At 44.1% G+C, this 9,921-nt stretch overlaps 1 protein-coding gene across 1 annotated transcript in view; it reads right to left on the bottom strand.

The window, feature by feature from the left end:
- Positions 1-4,311: 4,311 nt before the first annotated feature.
- The window catches only part of LOC113634880 (rab GTPase-activating protein 1-like), a 70,664-nt gene continuing 65,054 nt past the window's right edge, over positions 4,312-9,921 (bottom strand). Inside the window, exons 14-16 of the mRNA XM_047804549.1 lie at positions 8,033-8,104; positions 6,253-6,450; positions 4,312-5,791 (exon numbers count right to left, since the gene is read on the bottom strand). Coding sequence (XP_047660505.1) covers positions 5,669-5,791; positions 6,253-6,450; positions 8,033-8,104 — 393 coding nt within the window. The 3' untranslated portion in view covers positions 4,312-5,668. The remainder of the gene's footprint in view (positions 5,792-6,252; positions 6,451-8,032; positions 8,105-9,921) is intronic.

Here is a 9,921-nt window from a genome sequence, read left to right as displayed (position 1 = left end):
AACCTGAAGCCTCGCTGGTGAAATTGAGCAGGTTTCTTTTCCATGTGAGGAGTCCCGAGGTTCACAAAGCGGCCGCTCACCTTTCTGCTCGTCTCCAGCGCGAATCCTCGGCATTGTGAACTGACGCGTTTGTCGCTTCTAGCGTTAGGAATGTACACAAGTAGAATGTATTCTTATAGAAGCGCCACGTGCATTTTGAGTAAAACAAGCAGGTCTAGAAAAAGTAGACGAATTAAACATTTATTTATATCAAAGAATTTGGTGGGTGCTTTTTTTTTTTAAACCCTTGTGTTTACATCTCAGTCTGATGTTTGTGGGCGTGGCCAGATTCTCAGCCCGTCCTCTCTGACACCGCAGCTGCTGTAGATATTCGCTCCGTCCTCCCCGTGAGGGTTCACCGTCAACTGATGTCACTTTTTTTTTTCTTTTTATTTAAAACGTGACTTGAACAGAAACATTTACACACTTATTTACACTTGAGAGATAATTAAAAGGTCATAATCTAATCACGTGACGTGAGCGAGCTGTGCTTGAGTAGTAAACGAAGTAAAATGAGACGGCGCTCTTCTGATGTTCGCTAGCTGTGGTTATTGATTAGTGAAAACACCCTGGTGGTCTGTATGTCACTGTATTTGTTTTGTTTTAAACGATTAAAGCTACAAAAAAATCTCAAATGTAAAAATTTTTTAAAGCAAATAAACACACTGATTATGAACCATTTTTATCTGCTGTGTGTTTTGTTCTGTCTAAAACTTTGTGTTATAAAAACACTGAAGAGTTTTTCTGCTTTATCTGGTCACGATGACCCAGTGAACTGAAACAGTGTTCAGGGATGTGTGTGTGTGTGTGTGTGTGTGTGTGTGTGTGTGTGTGTGTGTGTGTGTGTACAGCTGCCCTACAAACTGCACTTTATTGTTATTAAACACCTCTTGAATGTTGGATTCTGCTGAATGATGAGCATCAGATGATCTACTAGCATCTAACTTCTGCTCACGAGGCTCAGCTCAGTCTGCACGATGCCTCACAACACGAGGGCTGAAACTTTAAAAGAGCGCCGTGTTTACACATAAGCCCCGTTCACACTGCAGGTAAAAGTGGTCCAAATCTGATTTGTTTGGGGTCAAGTGACCAGGTCAGACTTCTTCAGGAGTAGTGTGAACAAATCCGGCCCAGATCTGATTTGAAAAATCCCCTTCCATATGTGGTCCTGAATCAGACCCAAATCTGATTTTTTCCAATGTGGCCGCAGTGTGAACAGCCAAGGCGGATTTGATGCGACTTTTTCGTCGATCCACATCGACATTTGTCATGAAAACGGCGAAACGTGACACAAACGTGACTGGTAACGTGTGTGTGTGTGTTAAGAGTGTTATATAAAGTGGTTACATGAACCAGCTCATAATGTTTGCATTGAATACATCACATTATAGCATTACATGATACGTTTGCTTGCACCAGATGATACGATACTTCCTCCTTAACCTCGCTACTTTTTAGCGGAACGGCGTGCTGCGTGTGACGTCATTGTTATTGTTCGTTTGCGCATGCGGGTCAGTTCGAAACAGCAAACAGTTCACACTGGTATCTGATATAGGCCACATTTTAAAAGGTAATGTGAACAGCCAAACAAAAAAAATCAGATCTGAGCAAAATATCCGAATTGAGCGTTAAGACTTGCAGTGTGAACGTGGCCAGAGAGGCACAAACACCTCACTAATGACAGTGATGTCAGAGACAAAAGGGTTAAAGGATGCTGAACACCGAGATACTAATTGATGCCCGATGACGCCTGAGATAGGCACAGGCTCCCCGTGACCCAAGAAGTTCGGATAAGCGGTAGAAAATGAATGAATGAATGAATAAATGAATGAATGAACCAAAATGCTACAACACAAACCCGTCACCAAAGCGACAAGCAGGTCACCGTCACACAGTGTAGAGTTTCTCTGATTTGCTGACACTATGACGCTGACACACAAGAACCGTGTTGCACCAGGACAGCGAGCTCTACAGTAAGAGAGAGCGGCGTGTTAAAGTCATTACAGGCACTGGGCAGTGTTTAGTCTGTTTTTAGCCTGCAGCGATACTTAACGCCACTAGATGTGGAGCTGCATCAGCACATGAGCTCGGCTCCTGAGTCAAACTGCCACATCGTATTACAGAAAAAAGCAAAAGATCCCTCAGAGGCTCAACAACTGAGAGCCGTTAATGTTCAGTACTCAGGGTTTATAATCAGGGACACATGAGACACCACACACCGGATCACAGGAGCCTAGTGCATAACGCTGACGTACGAGTGTAACAGGATCTCTCCCTCTCACACACACACACACACACACCATGACTGATTTAGAGGCAGCTGTGTAAAATGCTGATTATTACAGATACACGGATAACGATACAGGCATCAGGTGTCAATCTGATATCACACTCATTTACTCAGTAGTTAAAAAAAGGTCTGATGTCAAAATCTGATATTAACTGTGTGATAATATGTGATCACCATACAACGAATGTGGTGTTCTATCAGTCAGCCACAATGAACAAGTGCAACACATCCGGCTCTTCACACTGTGACCACACACTCATCACATTTCCAGGATTTTGCAGACGCTCTTTTTTTATATATATACAACTGAGCCATTGAGGGTTAATGGCTTTGCTCAGGGGCCCAACAGTGGCAGCTTGGTGGACCTGGGATCGAACACACACACACACACTTGGGTTCGAACTCACAATCTTCCAAACACCTTAACTACTAGGCTACCACACACACACACACACAATTTACAATCAAGTCACTAACGATATGAAAGAACAAGTCCAGTGCTCAAAGTGCTGCTGTTTAATTAATAAATCAGTTCCTTGTCATCGGTGTCATTACTGACTCAACACCAAACAGTGACCTCAGTGTGATATAAACATGTGAACAGGTCGAAGACGATCACACTTCACTCCTCAAGCGATGAAAGGAAGTTGATGTTAAAATGATGTTACAAAGTCAGATTAAAAGTTCTGTAGCTAAAACAGGGAACGAGTCTGAAAGAAGAGGAGATAAAATACGTACCTGACGATCAGAGGAGAAAAAACATGACGCAGAAATGATGAACGATCAGGTTTAATTAGGAGACATGCAGCTTCAGTGGTGTTGGGGGGAAAAAACACAGATAAAATGTTTTAACTGCTAGTTAAGTTTTTTCTGTTAACTAACATTATTGTTTCACTTCCTTTCACCATCATCAGCTGTGTATCATTCATTCATCGCTTTATCTGAACTTCTCGGGTCACGGGAGCCTGTGCCTATCTCAGGCGTCATCGGGCATCGAGGCAGGATACACCCTGGACAGAGTGCCAACCCATCACAGGGCACACACACACTCTCATTCACACACACACACAACGGACAATTTTCCAGAGATGCCAATCAACCTACCATGCAAGTCTTTGGACCGGGGGAGGAAACCCCCGAGGCACGGGGAGAACATGCAAACTCCACACACACAAGGCGGAGGCGGGAATCGAACCCCCGACCCTGGAGGTGTGAGGCAAACTTGCTAATTACTAAGCCACCGTGCCCCCCCCCCCAACCGTGTGTATCAGATTCAGTTTAATGTTAAATAAAGTGTCATAACGGATCATTACGTGGGGTTTCATCCTGAACTTAAAGTCACCTTTTTTAATGTTTTTAATGCTAATTATGAAATATTTGTTTAGTGAAACATAACAGGTTTATAATTCATGCTCTACCGAAGATTTTCGTACCGTTTTTATATTTAAAAACTCCACATTTCCTTTAAAATATTTTATCCACCGTTTTCTCTAAATGTGTAAATCACGTCGAGTCGTTTATAAAGATCTCAACAAAACATTAGGAACTAAACTGCAGCTGTAGGACAGCGAGTGTGAGGTGGAGAGAAGAAGAGGAGAAAAACCTGAAATCATTCTTTAAATAAAAATGGAGGGGAGATTAATAAAGAAATGAAAAAATAAAAATACAATGAAATAAATAACAAAATAAAATGATTAATAAAAAAAGCTAAAGTTAATTAAGATCATCTGAATATCTGAATCGAAGAAAGAACCATTTAGTAATTAGTTTGAAGTGAAGTGGTTTAGAGACTTTTTTGTTCTTATTCTGTATTTATACATAAAAGGGTTAAAACGCCGTCCTTTTATTTCTGACCTGAAGTCGTTCAGTCGTAACAGCAGGTCAGAAATCCTGAGGTTTTACAGTCACGTGTTCTGTCTGTAGAGTTTAGAACCCTTCGTAAACACGTGTGTAGAGAACACACACACACACACACACACACGTTTGTTTTTGTATCTTTATATTGAAGTGATGAAGTTTACACAGTGCAGCTACACTATTACAAGGTTCATACAGACGTGATGTTGGACAGGATACATTTTGGCGTGTAATAGATGACACACAGCAGATCAACGTTAGAGACGAAACCTTAAAGCAACGTATACGACGAGGCAACATTAGTAACGTTACCATGAAGTAGAAATACAAAAGGAACCTGACAAAACAAACAAAAAACCCTTTAATGCTTTTTATGTACAAGCCTCCAGTGCCTCATGGAACGACCCCTGATTTATTTATTTATTTCTAATGAGAGAAAAAAAGGGGCTTCCTGTGACATCGACCACACAAGCGTCAGATTCTGTTATAAATATGTCTGTAAGGTGCAAAAGCCTAAAAACCCACAGAGTGTTTATCTCTCTCACACACACACACACACACACACACACACACACACACACACACACACACTAAATAAGTGCTTCAGGACGCAGCTCTCTGATGAGCCCCAATCCACTGATGATAACGTTAACTTTAATGCTAATAAAAATGGCTACAGCTAGCATCAGACTAGCGCTAGCTCTCACTCACTAACGTGATTGTTTAATTAGCGATCACACAACCACACCGTAGAGGCGGAGCTTTTCCTTAACTACACACGCCTCCTTTTTCTGATTGGTTGGATGTTAGTGGCTTATATTTATTAAATAAAACTTTGCTCTGTTTTTTCTCTCTCTTCTTTATTTACAGTTTGAGGCCCAAAGTCTCACACTCACGCTCCTCTCTGTAGTGTACATCACTAATTACAGAAGCTGTGCACTAGTAAAGAGGGGTGCCATTACTTTATCTCATATAAATGTGCTTCTTTACCTTTTTTTAGATGAAAATCCCTGGTGTGTTCGGTCACTCAGTCAATGGCACAAGAGTCTTTTAGTACACACACACACACGCACGCACGCACGCACGCACACACACACGCACATGCACACACACACATTAAACTTATAAGCTTACATAAATTCATCATCAAACAGAAATTATAAAAGCTCATCTTCCCAAATGAAGGCTGTTAGTTTGTGGTTTTGTTTTGTGCAAGTAGTCTGGAGTAGAACAGTAGCTGGAGTGTGGTGTTAGAGTGTGTGTGTGTGTGTGTGTGTGTGTGTGTGTGTCAGTAGTATAAAGCCTAGCGCTAAAACCTCCTCTGCTTTAGTATATTCAGTTTGTTTTGTTTTCACTCTATGCGAAGATCTGGAACTTTTTTTTTTTTACAAAAAAAAAAGGTTTGTTCGGTTCACACACGCAAAGAGAGAGAGAGAGATAGAGAGATAGAGAGAGATAGAAAGAGAAAGAAGGGAGGGGTGTTTAGGTGGTCTCTTTGCCCTGAGCTCCTGTCACTGTCTTAATGGAGCTTAAAGTTCTGTTGAACCAGGTCTTTTTAGCCGCCTGCACTTCGTTGAGTGTCAGAGCCAAATGATGGTCCAAATCCTGAAACACACACACACACACACACACACACACACACACACACACACACACACACACACACACACACACACACACACAGAGAGTCAGATTTGTGAACATTTTCTTATTAGCAGCCAACATTTCAACTTAAGCTTTCATAATTCTATGCAAATTTGTGACGACATCATAAAGAATTGACGACATCATAAAGAATCGACGAATTGAGGATCTAAAATTAAGTGATGAGGATTTGAACTGAACCAGCGAGCTAACACACACACATACACATACACACACACACACACACACACACACACACACACACATACACACACACACACACACACACACACACCATACAGGATATACCAGTGAGTGTCTGGCTGCGTGCGTGTGTGTGTGTGTGTTGATACAGGGTCAGGTTAAACAGGATGTGGTGTGACGGAGGTGTGTGTGTGTGAGTACTCGGGTGATCTCGGTACCTGGATCTTGCACTCAGCCTCCACCAGCTGCAGTTTGGTCTGAGCGAGTTCCAGCTCCATCTCTCTGAGCTGCACCTGCAGAGCTTCTTTCTCCTCGTCAGTCTCGTCTTCGCTCAGCTCTTTAGGAGCGCTCAGAGCCTTCAGCCGGCCCTCTTTACCGAAGAGCACGCTGCACTTCTCACAGCCCTCCACCTTCATCTACACACACACACACACACACACACCTGGGTGTTATCGGTGACAGGACAACAGGAACACCGGCTGATTGTATAATCTTTATCAGCTTGGTGTCAAGCAGGAGAACAAAGTGGGGAAATTGGCCTGAGCTGAACATCGTGTTTTCATTATCAGCATGATGATGATGATGATGAAGCTCTCCACAGGAGAAAAACACACACACACACACACACACACACAGTAGATCTGTGTTTCTTCACACAGCCCATTAATCTGTGTCTGTCTCGTTAGTGCACTTTTTCAGTAAGAGACCATCCTCCGGTCAAGAGCCTCTCCACTGAACTCCTCACCTCATTAGAGCACAATAAATCATCTCCTGCGCTGAGGTTCCTCCTCACTGCTGAAATCAGACCTGAACCTTGTGACCGAGACGTCACGTCAGAATTAATACGTGCCTCTTCATTTAACGTCAGTGTTCACGTGAGGACACTTCCAAAGCTTAACTGGGAACAAACTACTTTTTCTGCTCAAATGTTTTCTTTTTAAAATAAAAAGATATAAAGACCTTCAGTAACATTCACTCTCTCTCATTCATCTTCTACCGCTTATCCGAACGTCTCGGGTCACGGGGAGCCTGTGCCTATCTCAGGCGTCATCGGGCATCGAGGCAGGATACACCCTGGACGGAGTGCCAACCCATCACAGGGCACACACACACTCTCATTCACTCACACACACACACACACACACACACACACACACACACACACACACACACACACACACACACACACACACTACGGACAATTTTCCAGAGATGCCAATCAACCTACCATGCATGTCTTTGGACCGAGGGAGGAAACCGGAGTACCCGGAGGAAACCCCCGAGGCACGGGGAGAACATGCAAACTCCACACACACAAGGCGGAGGTGGGAATCGAACCCCCAACCCTGGAGGTGTGAGGCGAATGTGCTAACCACTAAGCCCCCGTGCCCCCACCTTCAGTAACAGGACTGTGATGCGACACCGAGCTCTACTAATAAGGAGGTAACAAACTGACACAAAAGGTGCAGATACTTTACTCAGCCGTAACATAATGAACATGAACAGAGACTAATAGATGGTCCTGATGGTCATTATATAAAGCTCATGTCTGATGAATGTTGGGTCTCCACCTCAGCACTTCCTGCTCCACCTCAGCACTTCCTGCTCCAGCTTCTGCACGACTGGTTCCTGACTTGTAATAAGGAGGTAAATAATCAGCCTGTTCACTCACGATCACACGTTTACATCCATCATAAAGTTAAAGTTCCTCATTAGTGTGATCGTGTTGCACCAGTCGCTACGTCTCCTCTGTGACCTCCATATGTTTGGTGTTTATGTGCTGACGAGTTACTTACTCAGATGGAGGTGAATTATGACTCAGATGGAGGTGAATTATTACTCAGATGGAGGTGAATTATTACTCAGATGGAGGTGAATTATGACTCAGATGGAGGTGAATTATGACTCAGATGGAGGTGAATTATTACTCAGATGGAGGTGAATTATGACTCAGATGGAGGTGAGTTATGACTCAGATGGAGGTGAATTATTACTCACCCGGATCTTCTCCAGCTCTCGTTTGTTAGCCGTCTGCTGTTTCTCAAGCCGTTCACTCAGCTGGGAGCAGATCTGACAACACACACACACACACACACACACACACACACACACACACACACACACACACACACACACACACACACACACACACACACACACACACACACACATACACACACACACACACACACACACACACACACACACACACACACACACACACACACACACACACACACACACACACAAGATGATCTGTACATGACATGAAGAGCTTTTCTTTGTCTGAGATGAAATTTAAGTGGAATTAATGAATGCAGGCTTCATCCAAGTGCCTGAGACTTAAAAATTCAAAATTTGCTTTAAAAAAAATCCCCCAGTTTAAACCTACAACTAAAGCCACCCTAAATCCACCCTTTAACCCCACCCATTTAACTCCACCCATTAACTTCCGCCCCTAAAACAACCCTTTAACTCCGCCCCAAATCCACCCTTTAACTCCACCCATTAAATGCAGCTTTTAACCCTGCCCCTAAATCCACCCTTTAACCCCGCCCCTAGCCCCACCCTTTAACTCCGCCCCTGACCTGTCCAGCCTTTTATAAAATTAGAAGACATTTTGTTTTAACAAACTGTGTGTAGAAACTACGTAGAATTAGAATTTCTGCTTTAAATCAGATCTGTACACAATAACTACACCTGAATATTCATATAAATCTGTTGGAAGGTCCTTGACATTATATTTACCTTCTGAAGGTCGTCTGTTATCGTTCACGCTACACTGTGGCTCCATGTGATTGGTCAGTGTGGCACACACTAATGAATAATTCATGACATCGCTGTAAGTCTCTCTATTAATCTCTTACCATCTTATTCTTTCTTCATCTGTCTCTCACTAATGGTGTTATCTACAATCTCTCCTAATGGCAGACAACTCCCTCTCTCTTTCTCCCCCCCCCCCCCCGTCTCTCCCCCCCTTCTCTCTCTCCCCCCCCTCTCCCCCCCTTTCTCTCCCCCTCCCCCTCCCCCCTTTCTCTCTCTCCCCTCCCCCTTCTCTCCTCTCTCCCCTCCTTTTCTCTCTGCCTCTCTCTCTCTCGTCTCTCTCCCCTTGCTTCTCTCTCCATCTTCTTCTTTCTCTCATCTCACCCTCTTTTCTTCCTCTCTTCTCCCCCCTCTTTCTTCTCTCTCTCCCCCCTCTTCTCTTCCCCCCTCTTCTCTCCGTCCCCCTCTTTCTTCTCTCTCTCTCCCACTCTTTCTCCTCTCTCCGCTCCCGTCTTTCTCTCTCCCCCTTTCTCTCTCTCTCTCTCCGCTTCGCTCCGCCTTTCCTCCTCTCCCCTCTCTCTTTGATTTCTTCTCTACGTCCCCTCTTTCTTCTCTGTCCCTCCTTCTTTCTCTCTCCCCTTTCTCTCTCTCCCTTTCTCTCTCTCCCCCTTTCTCTCTCTCCCCTCTTTCTTTCTTTCTCCCCCCTTTCTCTCTCTCTCCCCCTCTTTCTTTCTCTCCCTCCCTCTTTCTCTCTCCCCCCCTCTTTCTCTCTCCCCCTCTTTCTTTCTTTCTTTCTTTCTTTCTTTCTCTCTCTCCCCTCTTTCTTTCTCTCCCCCCATTCTCTATTACCCCCCCCTCTCTCTCTACCTCCCTCTTTCTCTCTCTCTCCCCCTTTCTCTCTCTCCCCCTCTTTCTTTCTCTCTCTCTCTCTCTCTCTCTCCCCTCTTTCTCTCTCTCCCTCCCTCTCACCTTTTCACAGCCAAATAAAAAAACACCAGTGTAATTGTACACAGTGCATTTCTTCACCAGACCACACGTCCGTCTGCCCTTGTGCAGTCACAGTGACACGTACGACACGTCTACGTTTACCCTCGCACGTGGTGCATGGCTGCACTCCGTGTATC

Source organism: Tachysurus fulvidraco, chromosome 20, assembly GCF_022655615.1.
Source record: "Tachysurus fulvidraco isolate hzauxx_2018 chromosome 20, HZAU_PFXX_2.0, whole genome shotgun sequence".
Taxonomy (NCBI): Eukaryota; Metazoa; Chordata; class Actinopteri; order Siluriformes; family Bagridae; genus Tachysurus; species Tachysurus fulvidraco.
Note: the sequence above shows the minus strand (reverse complement) of the source record. Positions and strands in the feature narration are given on the sequence as shown.